The sequence below is a fragment of the Geotrypetes seraphini genome, chromosome 13 (assembly GCF_902459505.1).
Source record: "Geotrypetes seraphini chromosome 13, aGeoSer1.1, whole genome shotgun sequence".
Taxonomy (NCBI): domain Eukaryota; kingdom Metazoa; phylum Chordata; class Amphibia; order Gymnophiona; family Dermophiidae; genus Geotrypetes; species Geotrypetes seraphini.
Window position 1 is genome coordinate 769,217 of NC_047096.1, and position 13,151 is coordinate 782,367.

The 13,151-nt window shown below is 42.2% G+C and overlaps 1 protein-coding gene across 2 annotated transcripts in view; it reads right to left on the reverse strand.

Annotated features, from left to right (window-relative positions):
• GNAI3 (G protein subunit alpha i3) overlaps positions 1-13,151 on the reverse strand; it is a 76,755-nt gene that overhangs the window by 25,545 nt on the left and 38,059 nt on the right. For both annotated transcript variants that reach the window (XM_033917913.1, XM_033917914.1), the window contains exons 4-5: positions 10,248-10,405; positions 1,651-1,779 (exon numbers count right to left, since the gene is read on the reverse strand). In XM_033917913.1, the coding sequence (XP_033773804.1) occupies positions 1,651-1,779; positions 10,248-10,405 (287 nt within the window). The remainder of the gene's footprint in view (positions 1-1,650; positions 1,780-10,247; positions 10,406-13,151) is intronic.

Here is a 13,151-nt window from a genome sequence, read left to right on the forward strand (position 1 = left end):
AGACACAGAAAAACGCACTCCCCATTCATACCTCCTCCGATCAAGGAAGTAAAACGATCAAAACTACACGACGGCCTCCTAGCCACCCAAGCCGCAAGACTGGACAACCAGATCTCCAACCTTCTGATGACCACCCCAGACTACAAGACATTCAGAAAAGAAATAAAAACTATACTATTCAAGAAATTCCTGAAGCAGCCCTAACTTCACGTACTCTTAATAACTCTAAAATAGACAAATGATGTACTCTACTTCACTAGTAATGACAATTGTGCTCCCAATGTTCCCCCTTTTAAATCTTCTGTAAGCCGCCTTACTCTTAACAACCCGAGAAAAGTCAAAAGATCAACTATTTACCTCTCTAGTAAATCAATCCCATTGTAACCCCCGTTTATTAATCTTTTGTAAGCCACCTTGAACCACAAGGTAATGGCGGAATAGAAATCCATAATGTAATGTAATGTAATGTAATTATCAAAGAAAAGTAAAAGAACAGAAAGAAGAAATTTGTTAAAAAATTTAAACAGGAAGGCAACTTGACAGAGCAAAAAAAGAGACATGCCTTCTTCACTCCGTGGAAAACGTTAAACTGATGACTTCATGAGGTAGCATCAAGCGGGAAGGCACTTGTGCATGTGCAGTGCGGGCAGTATTAGAGCTTTGGATTCTTAAAGTGCTGGTGCACTTTTTCACTGTCTGTGCCGGGGCTCCGAGGATGATGTCACCCACATGTGTGAGAATATGCTGCCTGCTTGTCCTAGGATAAAGTCAAATTTACTTACCTGTAAGGAGGGCTCTTTGTAGACAAGCAGGAAAATGAAGCCATGCTTTTCCTTCCTACTTTCTCTCTCTCCCCACAAAAAAAAACCCCCAACAAAAAATCCACCACTATTACACAAGTGGAATTCAAATAGAAAAGACTATGCCTATGCACAACTTACTCCAGATAATTTGGATTCTGCAAGCCAGAGGATCAGGTACAAGCTAGTCAGTCACAAAACAAAAATCTCTATACTGTATATCTGTACAGTGGCTCTAGGCATTCTGATTTCATCAGATGACATCACCAGCATTTTCCTGCTGTGGAGTGAGAAGCAATTTTGGATAGAGTCAAATTTGGTAAAAGTGTACCAACTCCAGCTTCAAAATAAATACGTACATTATATATATGGTAAATTTATCATTATATACATATATTTGTGTCCTGGATCTAGAGTACAGGTAAATATACCAGCACTTTAGATCAGGGATAAAAAAATGCAAAGCCTAATACCAGTAGAAGTCTGAGTCACATAGTAGAAAAACAGAGGAGTCTTCCTCCTATTCCACCTAACCTTGGGCCAGCCCTCTTTCTTCTGCCTCCCACACTCTTGTTCTTTAGTCTTCCTCTTGTAAACAAAGCCCCTGATCTGCCCCTTGCAGCTCTCACATTTTTGCTTCTTATCCCCTTCCCACTATTGTCCTTCTCCCCTCTTTTTCCAGAGCCCTGATATGGACCAAAGATGCCTCACCCAACTTCCAGAGCTATGATCAGGCTTTAAAAATGTTTTTTGTGCTTCCCTTCTACTGGCAAGTGCATTTTTTAACTCCTGGTGATAATTATACGTAGGGAAAACAGCAGTGTGCCAGTGATGATGAACAGTGACTCACTTAAAGTACAGGTTCTTAAAAGTGAAATGTGTCTCCACTATCCCAGTAGTCTTCACTCTAGTTCGTAGAACATCTTGCTGAGTTGGAATGTAACTGGTTTGGGATATTCTGTCCAAGTCATTCAGATAACTAGAACAAGAAATAGTACAAATTATCATCTGACAGGGTAGCCTTCACTTTGATACATATGAACACTCCTCTTACTGACAAATCTGAAACTGTGAGATAAAAGAACTTGAACAGGAAGATGCATATAAATATCTAGGCATGGAGGAAGGAACAGCTATCAAACAGAAATCATTGAGAGAAAAAGTTGATCAAGATTATAGACTAAAATTGATACTGAAGAATGCATTAACATCATGAAATAAGATAGTGGCTATTAATCAACCTGCTCACCCATATAGTTTTGGTATTATAGGCTGGCCTCAAAGAACTTGAAAAACTGGACGTGCAAATGAAGAGACTCCTTCAGGCTCAAGAGGTCCTAAGAATCAGTGCATGTCAAGTTATACATTCCTACAACTGAATCTAATCTAATCTAGTATTTCTGAGACACACTAGACCTAAACAGGTTCAAGGCGACTTATAATAAAGGAATTACAGAATGTACCGTATTTTCACGCATATAACGCGCGCGTTATACGCGTTTTTACCTACCGCGCATACCCCTCGCGCGTTATATGCGTGAGCGCGGTATACAAAAGTTTTAAAACATAGTTCCCACCCCGCCCGACGCCCGATTCACCCCCCCAGCAGGACCGCTCGCACCCCCACCCCGAACGACCGCTCGCACGCGCTCCCACCCGCACCCGCATCCACGATCGGAGCAAGAGGGAGCCCAAGCCCTCTTGCCCGGCCGACTCCCCGACGTCCGATACATCCCCCCCCCCCCGGCAGGACCACTCGCACCCCCACCCCGAAGGACCGCCGACTTCCCGACAATATCGGGCCAGAAGGGAGCCCAAACCCTCCTGGCCACGGCGACCCCCTAACCCCACCCCGCACTACATTACGGGCAGGAGGGATCCCAGGCCCTCCTGCCCTCGACGCAAACCCCCCTCCCCCCCAACGACCGCCCCCCCCCCAAGAACCTCCGACCGCCCTCCCAGCCGACCCGCGATCCCCCTGGCGACCCCCACGACCCCCCCACCCCCCTTCCCCGTACCTTTGGTAGTTGGCCGGACAGACGGGAGCCAAACCCGCCTGTCCGGCAGGCAGCCAACGAAGGAATGAGGCCGGATTGGCCCATCCATCCTAAAGCTCCGCCTACTGGTGGGGCCTAAGGCGCGTGGGCCAATCAGAATAGGCCCTGGAGCCTTAGGTCCCACCTGGGGGCGCGGCCTGAGGCACATGGGCCCAACCCGACCATGTGCCTCAGGCCGCGCCCCCAGGTGGGACCTAAGGCTCCAGGGCCTATTCTGATTGGCCCACGCGCCTTAGGCCCCACCAGTAGGCGGAGCTTTAGGATGGATGGGCCAATCCGGCCTCATTCCTTCGTTGGCTGCCTGCCGGACAGGCGGGTTTGGCTCCCGTCTGTCCGGCCAACTACCAAAGGTACGGGGAAGGGGGGTGGGGGGGTCGTGGGGGTCGCCAGGGGGGTCGCGGGTCGGCTGGGAGGCGGTCGGGGGTTCTTGGGGGGGGCGGTCGTTGGGGGGGAGGGGGGTTTGCGTCGAGGGCAGGAGGGCCTGGGATCCCTCCTGCCCGTAATGTAGTGCGGGGTGGGGTTAGGGGGTCGCCGTGGCCAGGAGGGTTTGGGCTCCCTTCTGGCCCAACTACCAAAGGTACGGGGCAGGGGGGTGGGGGGGTCGTGCGGGTCGCCAGGGGGGTCGCGGATCGGCTGGGGGGGCGGTCGTAGGTTCTTGGGGGGGGCGGTCGTTGGGGGGAGGGGGGTTTGCGTCGAGGGCAGGAGGGCCTGGGATCCCTCCTGCCCGTAATGTAGTGCGGGGTGGGGTTAGGGGGTCGCCGTGGCCAGGAAGATTTGGGCTCTCTCCTGGCCCGATATTGTTGGGGAGTCGGCGGTCCTTCGGGGGGAGGGATGTATCGGACGTCGGGGGGGGGGGGCATCAGGCTTTCAGGATGGGGACAGACCTTCAAGGGGGGACAGTGCACGGAAGTCAGGGGGGGTGAACGGAGAGTCGGGACAGCGCACGGAAAGTTAGGGCAGTGCACAGAAGTCAGGGGGGGTGAACGGAGAGTCGGGACAGCGCACGGAAAGTTAGGGCAGTGCACAGAAGTCAGGGGGGGTGAACGGAGAGTCGGGACAGCGCACGGAAAGTCAGGGCGGGCGAAAGGAGCGTCGGGCAGCATGCGCGGTATACCCGTGAGCGCGGTATACCAAAGTTTTTGTACATATCATCGTGATTTCTGCGCGCTATACCCGTGTGCGCGTTTTATACGGGTGCGCGTTATTTGCGTGAAAATACGGTATATGCTACATTATGAAGCCAAAAAACAAAAACCTAGCATTTGCCACAAAACATCAAAAGAACAAAACAATTGGAAATTTTTTTTTTCATTTCTGCCCTCAAAAACAAGCATCTGTGTGTATCAAAATCTATAAAGTATTTAATTAGACAGACAAGACCTCAGTACTGGGAAAACTGGAAAGTGCTTTGCAGTTTTTTCCCCGGGCCAATGACTCTGCCCCGTACATCACTAAGTCTTGCTAGAAGTTTTACTTGCTTTTTTTTTTTGCGTCTTGTGAAAAATCTTATCATATGTGAAAAATTATCATCAGATAAGCGCCAGTCAAAAATTGCTTTCACAAACTATGAATGATCCAATCTTTAGCCAATTTTCTAGATCTATCCTCTCTCAATATTTTAGTTCATTCACTAGTAATTTCAAAACTCAATTACTGCAACTCCTTGTACATCGGAATATATCAAAAAGAAATCAAACGACTCCAACTAATCCAAAATACAGCTATTAAAATCATCACTAATTCTAAGAAATACGACCATGCTTCTCCGTTATTGAAAAATGCCCATTGGCTCCCTATCCGTCATAGAATCACTTTCAATGTTGCATTACTTACATTTAAAACACTTTCATCCACTTCATTGATAAGTTACTTATCCCTCATACCCCACTTAGAACACTCAGATCTTCTTCCCAAAACTTACTTTTCGTGCCTACTCTTAATACATTTGGCACTCGCCAGGGCTCCTATTTCACAGTAACTGCTCCCCTCACTTGGAATGCTCTCCCCCATAAATTAGAGAGGAACCAAGCCTAGATAAATTTAAAGGAGCTCTTAAAGCTTTTTTATATATAGACGCCTTTGAACAATGATCTAATCTCCTACTTTCCTCTCTCCATTCCATGTGGATAATCAACAGTTTGAATAAAATTCCTACCTTTGTTCTATCCTTTTTTGTTTTCTCTCTTTTATTATACCTTATTGTAGTTAGTCCTTTTGTGCCATGTTCTGTCTTTGTGTCTGATATATATTTTTGTTGTGTACCCCCTGATTTTAAATATTGGACAAGATAAGGGGGGGTGGGATTATGAAGGATAATAACTGATAATTGTTATTTATTAGTATATGGGTGGGAGGGGTGGGTTTATTATATAATTATCTATTTGGAATATTACAAATAAGAATGTCAAGTGATTAATTAAGATATTTATGAATGATTGTTGTACACTTGTAATTTTTGAAAATGAATAAAGATTTAAAAAAATATATATATTTTTTGTATAATCGCTTAGGGCTCCTTTTATGAAGGCGGGTTTAACACGCGTGACTTTTCATCACGCGCTAACCCCCGCGCTAGCCAGAAAACTACCGCCTGCTCAAGAGGAGGCAGTAGCGGCTAGTGCGGCCGGCGGTTTAGTGCGCGCTATTATCCGCGTTAAACTGCTAACGTGCCTTCGTAAAAGGAGCCCTTAGTATTATGATAAGCGATATATCAAATAACCATTAAACTTGAAACTTGATATTATTTTACTCACAGTGCTTTTTTTAGTGGAAAGAAATTAAAAATTGCTTATAGCAAGTCCATAAATCAAAGTCTTTCCATATTCAATCCAGTATCTTCTGAGGAAAGCTCTAAGAACTTAGGAAATTTATTTTCCTGGAGCAGACAGGATTATTACAGCAAGCGAAGGATTGCAGCCTGTCTATATATTTTTTCTGAAGACATGAATCCATTCCTGCTCCTGATGAAGTTAGCGAAATGGAGCTCTGTCGAGCAGTGACAGTATTTCTTGGGGATTCAGATAAGTTCTCTATAACGTTTTCAATTGTTCTATTTTTATGTTCAAATATATTTTGTTAGTTTTCAACCAGAAAAACCAGAAACAAACAAGTTGAATAGGCAGAATCAACTACTAATACAGAACTTCAACCTCACCCCCCCCCAAACCCTCCCCCCCTCAAGAGTCGAATCAAATGGAGTTTTTCAATCAAATTCAACAGATATTATTACCACTGGCTGCTTCTAATTTAGTAGTAGCTGGAGATTTCAATGCTGTAATGGATCCAATTTTGGACAAGAAACCAAGTAAAATTATGAAGTCTTTAGGATTAGATAATCTGGTACAATCTTGTGATTTAGTAGATATATGGCGTATTTTTCATTTTAATGATCAGGAATATTCTTTTTGTTCTCAGGTCCATAAGTCTTTCTCACGAATTGATTATATATTTGTCTCCAATAACATAGCACAGCGTGTGTTAAAAGCAGTTATTGATCCCATTGTAATTTCAGATCATGCTGGTGTATGGATTGACCTTCAGAATTATGATATTGAACACTTTAATTCAATATGGAGATTTAATAATGCTTTACTAGCGGACTCGAACTTCCTAGATCTTAAATCAAAAATGCAAGAATTTTTTCAAATTAATAATTCAGATAACATTAATGATGAGATCTTGTGGGACGCTTTTAAAGCAACAATGAGAGGAAATATTATTTCATATTCAGCATTTATTAAAAAACAACTTAAAAAACAATTTGTTGATATGGAAAAACAAATTAAATTATTAGAAAATAAATTAATTGAGAAATGGGAAAACAATACATTACAAGAGTTATTAAAAGTAAAAGTTAAATATAATGAGATTTCTTCTCAATTTGTGAGGAAAGATATATTCTATAGACAAGTTCAATTCTATGGCAATTCAAACAAAGCTGGGAAATTATTAGCAAATTTTCTTAAAGCAAAGAAAAGAAAATCCAAGATTATTGCAATTAAAGATACACAAGGTAATACACACACCAACACTAATGATATTTTAACACAGTTTCTTGATTTTTATAAAGATTTATATTCTTCTGAATCTTATGAAAATAAAGAACAAGATGGATTAACTTTCTTAAATTCATTTATTGGGCCAAATGTTCCGGATCATATAAAAAGAAGTTTAGAAGATCCTATATCTTTAAAAGAAATAGAAACAGCATTGAAGTCTCTTAGAGTTGGATCCGCTCCAGGTGGCGACGGTTATACTGTTGAATTTTATAAATCATTTCAAAATATTATTTTACCATATCTATTAAATTTGTATCAATATCAAATGAATAATGGAAATATATCAGGTACTATGGCCGATTCAATAATTATTGTCTTGCCAAAACCAAACAGGGATCCTACTTTGGTTTCAAATTACAGGCCTATTTCGTTATTAAATGTAGATGGTAAATTAATTGCTAAAGTATTAGCAATAAGATTGGCAAAAGCTCTTCCTTTTATTATTGATGTACACCAAACAGGATTTATTGCTAAAAGACATTCATCAAATAATACTAGATTAGCATTTCACTCATTAAATTTAGCAAAAAATATTAATGATCCAGCTTTTCTAGTATCTTTAGATGCAGAAAAAGCTTTTGATAGAGTGGAATGGACTTTTATGTATCAAGCTTTACAATGGTTTGGTATAGGCCCCGGTTTTATTAAAATGATTCAGACATTGTATAGCTCTCCTGGTGCAAGATTATATATTAATAATAATTTATCAGATAGATTTAATTTGCGTAGGGGAGTTAGACAAGGATGCCCTTTGTCTCCATTACTTTTTGATGTTGTTCTGGAACCTTTATTAATTGCAATTAATCAAACTAAGGAGATAAAGGGAATCACGTTTTCCAACTGGGAATTTAAACTTTCTGCTTATGCAGATGATATTTTATTATATTTAAGAGAACCGGGGAATACTATTCCATGTATACTTAATTTATTAGAGAAATTCAGTAAATTTTCTGGATATAAAATTAATTGGAGTAAATCTGAAGTCCTTCCAATTAATGTTCATTGTACCAAAGGACTATTTGACTCATATTCATTTATCTGGAAAGATGATGGTTTAAAATACTTAGGAATTATTATCAAAAATACAATTGAAGACATAGTCAAAGAAAATGAAAAACTTTTATTAAGAAAAATAACAGAAATGTGTGAGCAATGGAATCCTTTACATCTTTCTTGGTGGGGAAGAATTCAAACAATTAAAATGATGATATTGCCTGTGGTTTGCTACCAAATGAGTATGATACCAATATTTTTTCAGGGGTCATTTTATAAAAAATTAAACAATCTTCTTACAAAATTTGTTTGGTTTGGAAAAAGACCCAGAATCGCTTTAGTATCATTACAAAGACCAATTATGGAAGGGGGGGTAAATTTTCCAAATTTTTATAGGTACCATCAAGCCTATATTCTGAGACAGGGTATGTATTGGATCCTCCCAGATCTCATGGAAAATGTACCAGATTGGTTGTATTTAGAATGGCGGCTCCTGTTCCCATTACATTTAGAACATTTAATTAGTATAACAATGCCTAGAAGATATAAAGATAACAGAATTTTATTAGATACTTGGAAAACATTAAGATATATCAGTAATCTATCACCAGAACCAATAGCTAAATCACTAAATCAATCTATTTGGGTAAACTCCAGGATCAGGATTGGCGGATTTAAAATCGTCTGGAAACATTGGATAATTGCAGGTATACGGACATTGAATGATGTCATTTCAGAAGGTTCACTGCTTAGTTTTTCACAATTGCAAAATAAATTTGGCCTAAATAAAACACAATATTTTAAATGGATGCAATTGAAGCAAGCCATTCAGGTAGGGTTATGGAAAGATCTTAATACTCAATACAGTCTGCAGGTTTTATGTTTCCAGGCGGATTTCTTGGGTCACCAAGCCGCAAAATGGTATAAATTATTATATGGATTTTTAAATAAAAAAAAGAAAACTGGACTTAGGGATATTTGGAGTATTGAGATTGGACAGACAATTTCTGTGTCTCAATGGCCACGATTTTGGTCCTGGAGATTAAGATCTACAAAGTCAGCATCTATGAGTCAAACATGGATGTTTTTATTACATAGAGTGTTATGGACCCCGACGCGCCTGCAAAAGATAGATAGTACTAGATCCAATAGTTGCTGGCATTGTAAAATAGAAGTAGGGACATTAGATCACTTACTCTTTTTTTGTCCCTGCGTAAATGCCTTTTGGAATTTAATTTGGCCCCAAATTAACATATTACTAGAAAATCACGTAGGACTCTCATATGACACCATACTATTTGGCACTGCAATGAGAACTCAGAGTCCGAATTCAGCAAATAAGGCTGCTGAACCCTGAATGGGAAGATCAATAGTTCCAAAGCTCAACTGGAAGCCAGTTCACCACCTGGAACAGGAGTAGCCTATCCAGCACCAGAGCTGATAATCACAACCATCCACCTGCTTAGAGATAGAAAATACTGAGATGTGGGGTCGGTGGTTCCTGTATCAGGCAGCTCTTCTCATGTTTTCTATCTCAACTTGCTGGTAGATGGACATATCTATCCCACTGGTCTGGAATAGTGGGAAGGATGCTATGGAAACCCCCTTGCTCCTGCCTCCAGCACCACTATCTTGCAAATAGCAGCAGTTATATCAGAGAATGCTGCTGAATTTATTTTAAAAATTTATATCCTGCATATCCACAAATCTTTGCAGGTTATGGAAAAAAACACTCAAACATAATTTAAACAAACAAAACCTTAATAATAAAATACTAATAGATCACATCTTAATCTTTTTCATAATGAACACACTTACATATTATTTAGAAATACACTCCTGGGGGAGGCAATAAGAATTGTTTTTTTCTTGGTGGGTGGAGAGGAAGAGAGGGTAAACAGCTTCAACAACTCTCTGAATGTGGAGTGGCTCATGCACCAAAAGGAGGAGAAAAAAAAAGGATCCCCCCCAAATAAAAGCTATCTGATTCGGGGTGCCAGGGGGAGTGAGGAGGAAGTTTCTTTGTCCTGTTTCTGTCAGTGACTGAGCTAAAGAGTATTGGCTCAAGTACTGACAGAAAAGGAGGGGGGAAAATCTTCTACCCAATGCAGCAACCTGTGGCATGCTACTGTCACTACACTTTTAATAAACCATATCTTAATATCATTCACTGTACTAGAGAACACAAAACCCTGATGGAACTGTGAAAACATGCTCAAAGGACTGTGTACCTCTGTTCCTGCAGACACATGTCTTTATAACTGCAATGTCACTTGCCTCCTAATTACTAAACAACTTACCCATCACTACAAAGCACTAGTGCACCACAAGTTACTCACTAGGATGCAGAGTCATTCAACTGATACTCCCGGGACCTACTGAAACAGGCCTGAACGCCACTGTCTTTCCATAACCGCATTATAACTCCAGCCAATTCAGGGGTCATGACTCCTTCTTCTGCACTTCCAGCCAACACAAAGAGCTGACGGGCATCATCCTGAGTCAAAAAGGGAAACAGAAAAGGTGCACAAGAGCTGAGATCAGGATAAGGGAGTCTAAAACAGAGAATACAGCACAGAAGTGTTTGCTGAATTATAAGTCAAGCGAATTTAAAAAAAAAAGAGCAAAATAGCTGCTTAAATGTAATAAGATTCTAGGTAGGCAGCAAGATAAATTGACAACAAAGTGGTGACATCCAACAGAGCCTAAATGGATTCCCAGTCACTACCTTCAGTAAATTGCAGTGTCAGATATTACCGTACTTACTTGTCCCTTTCTATTGCTGTCTACAGAAACTCTCCTTTACAACAAGAAATCAGTCATTCCATTATTTTATCTACTTACCTACCCCCGGCCCCCACCCTAGTTTTTAGAGCTGTACTAGAGTTTTACTATTTGGTCGAACACAAACACGAAAGCACAGTTACTTACCGTAAAGCACAGTTACTTACCGTAACAGGTGTTATCCAGGGACAGCAGGCAGATATTCTTGACTGATGGGTGACGGCACCGACGGAGCCCCGGTACGGACAATTTTAGAGTGATTGCACTCTAAGAACTTAGAAAGTTCTGGTAGGCCGCACCGCGCACGCGCGAGTGCCTTCCCGCCCGACAGAGGCGCGCGGTCCCCAGTTATGATAAGCCAGCTAAGAAGCCAACCCGGGGAGGAGGGAGGGACGCAAGAATATCTGCCTGCTGTCCCTGGATAACACCTGTTACGGTAAGTAACTGTGCTTTATCCCAGGACAAGCAGGCAGCTATTCTTGACTGATGGGTGACCTCCAAGCTAATAAAAGAGGGATGGAGGGAAGGTTGGCCATTAGGAAAACAAATTTTGCAAAACAGATTGGCCGAAGTGTCCATCCCGTCTGGAAAATGTGTCCAGACAATAATGAGATGTAAAAGTATGAACTGAGGACCAAGTGGCAGCTTTGCAGATTTCCTCAATGGGCGTGGATCGGAGGAAAGCTACAGATGCTGCCATAGCTCGGACTTTATGGGCTGTGACAGAACCTTCCAGTGTCAGTCCGGTCTGAGCATAACAGAATGAAATGCACGCTGCGAGCCAATTTGACAGCGTACGTTTCGAAACAGGACGTCCCAATTTATTTGGATCAAAGGACAGAAAGAGTTGAGGGAATGATCTGTGAGGCTTAGTACGGTCTAAATAGTAAGCCAGAGCCCTCTTACAGTCCAAAGTATGTAAAGCCTGTTCACCAGAATGAGAGTGAGGTTTTGGAAAAAAGACAGGCAGAACAATGGATTGGTTGAGATGGAATTCAGAGACAACCTTCGGGAGAAACTTTGGATGAGTACGCAGAACTACCTTGTCATGATGAAAGACTGTAAAAGGTGGATCCGACACTAGTGCATGGAGCTCACTGACCCTCCTGGCAGAGGTAAGAGCAATAAGAAAAAGCACCTTCCAAGTGAGAAACTTGAAAGAAGCAGTAGCCAAGGGTTCAAATGGAGGCTTCATTAAAGCGGAAAGAACTACATTAAGATCCCAGATAACAGGAGGGGCTTTAAGAGGTGGTTTCACATTAAAAAGACCCCGCATGAACCTGGACACTAAGGGATGAGCTGAGAGGAGTTTTCCATGGATTGGCTCATGAAAAGCTGCTATAGCACTAAGATGGACTCTGATTGAAGTGGACTTGAGGCCAGAGTCTGACAAAGAAAGGAGATAATCCAACAATGTCTCCACTGCAAGGGAAGTGGGATCATAATGATGGAGAAAACACCATGAAGAAAACCGTGTCCACTTCTGATGGTAACATTGAAGAGTGGCCGGTTTCCTGGAGGCATCCAGAATTGAACGAACAGGCTGAGACAAGAGTGTATCATGAGAAGTCAGCCCGAGAGATACCAAGCTGTCAGGTGCAGAGACTGTAGGTTGGGGTGTAGGAGAGTTTCCTGATGCTGAGTAAGCAGAGAAGGATACAGAGGCAGAAGAAAAGGTTCCCTGGAACTGAGTTGAAGTAGAAGGGAGAACCAATGTTGCCTGGGCCACCTCGGAGCAATCAGAATCATGGTTGCTTGATCCCTCTTGAGCTTGAATAATGTTCTCAACATGAGAGGCAGAGGAGGGAAAGCGTACAGGAACAGATTGGACCAATCGAGGAGAAAAGCATCCGCTGCCAGACGGTGAGGTGAGTAGAGTCTGGAGCAGAATAGGGGCAGCTGATGATTGTGCGGAGCTGCAAAGAGGTCTATCTGAGGGGTGCCCCATTGAGCGAAGATGGATTGTAGAGTTACCGGATCGATTGTCCATTCGTGAGGTTGGAGAACTCTGCTGAGCTTGTCCGCTAAGGAATTCTCCTCTCCCTGAATGTAAATAGCTTTCAGGAATAGATGGTGATTTATGGCCCAAGTCCAGATCTTTTGGGCTTCCTGGCATAAGAGGCGAGAGCCCGTCCCACCCTGTTTGTTGATGTAGTACATCGCAACTTGATTGTCTGTGCACAACAGGACAACTTGAGGAAAAAGAAGATGTTGGAAGGCCTTGAGGGCATAAAACATCGCTCTGAGTTCCAGGAAATTGATGTGACGCTTCTTTTCCTGGGCAGTCCAAAGACCTTGAGTTTGGAACTCGTTCAAATGAGCTCCCCATGCATAAGGGGAGGCATCGGTGGTGATGACTAGTTGATGAGGAGGTTGATGGAACAGAAGACCTCTGGACAGATTTGAGGATACCAACCACCATTGTAGAGACTGACGAAGAGATGATGTCACAGATATGT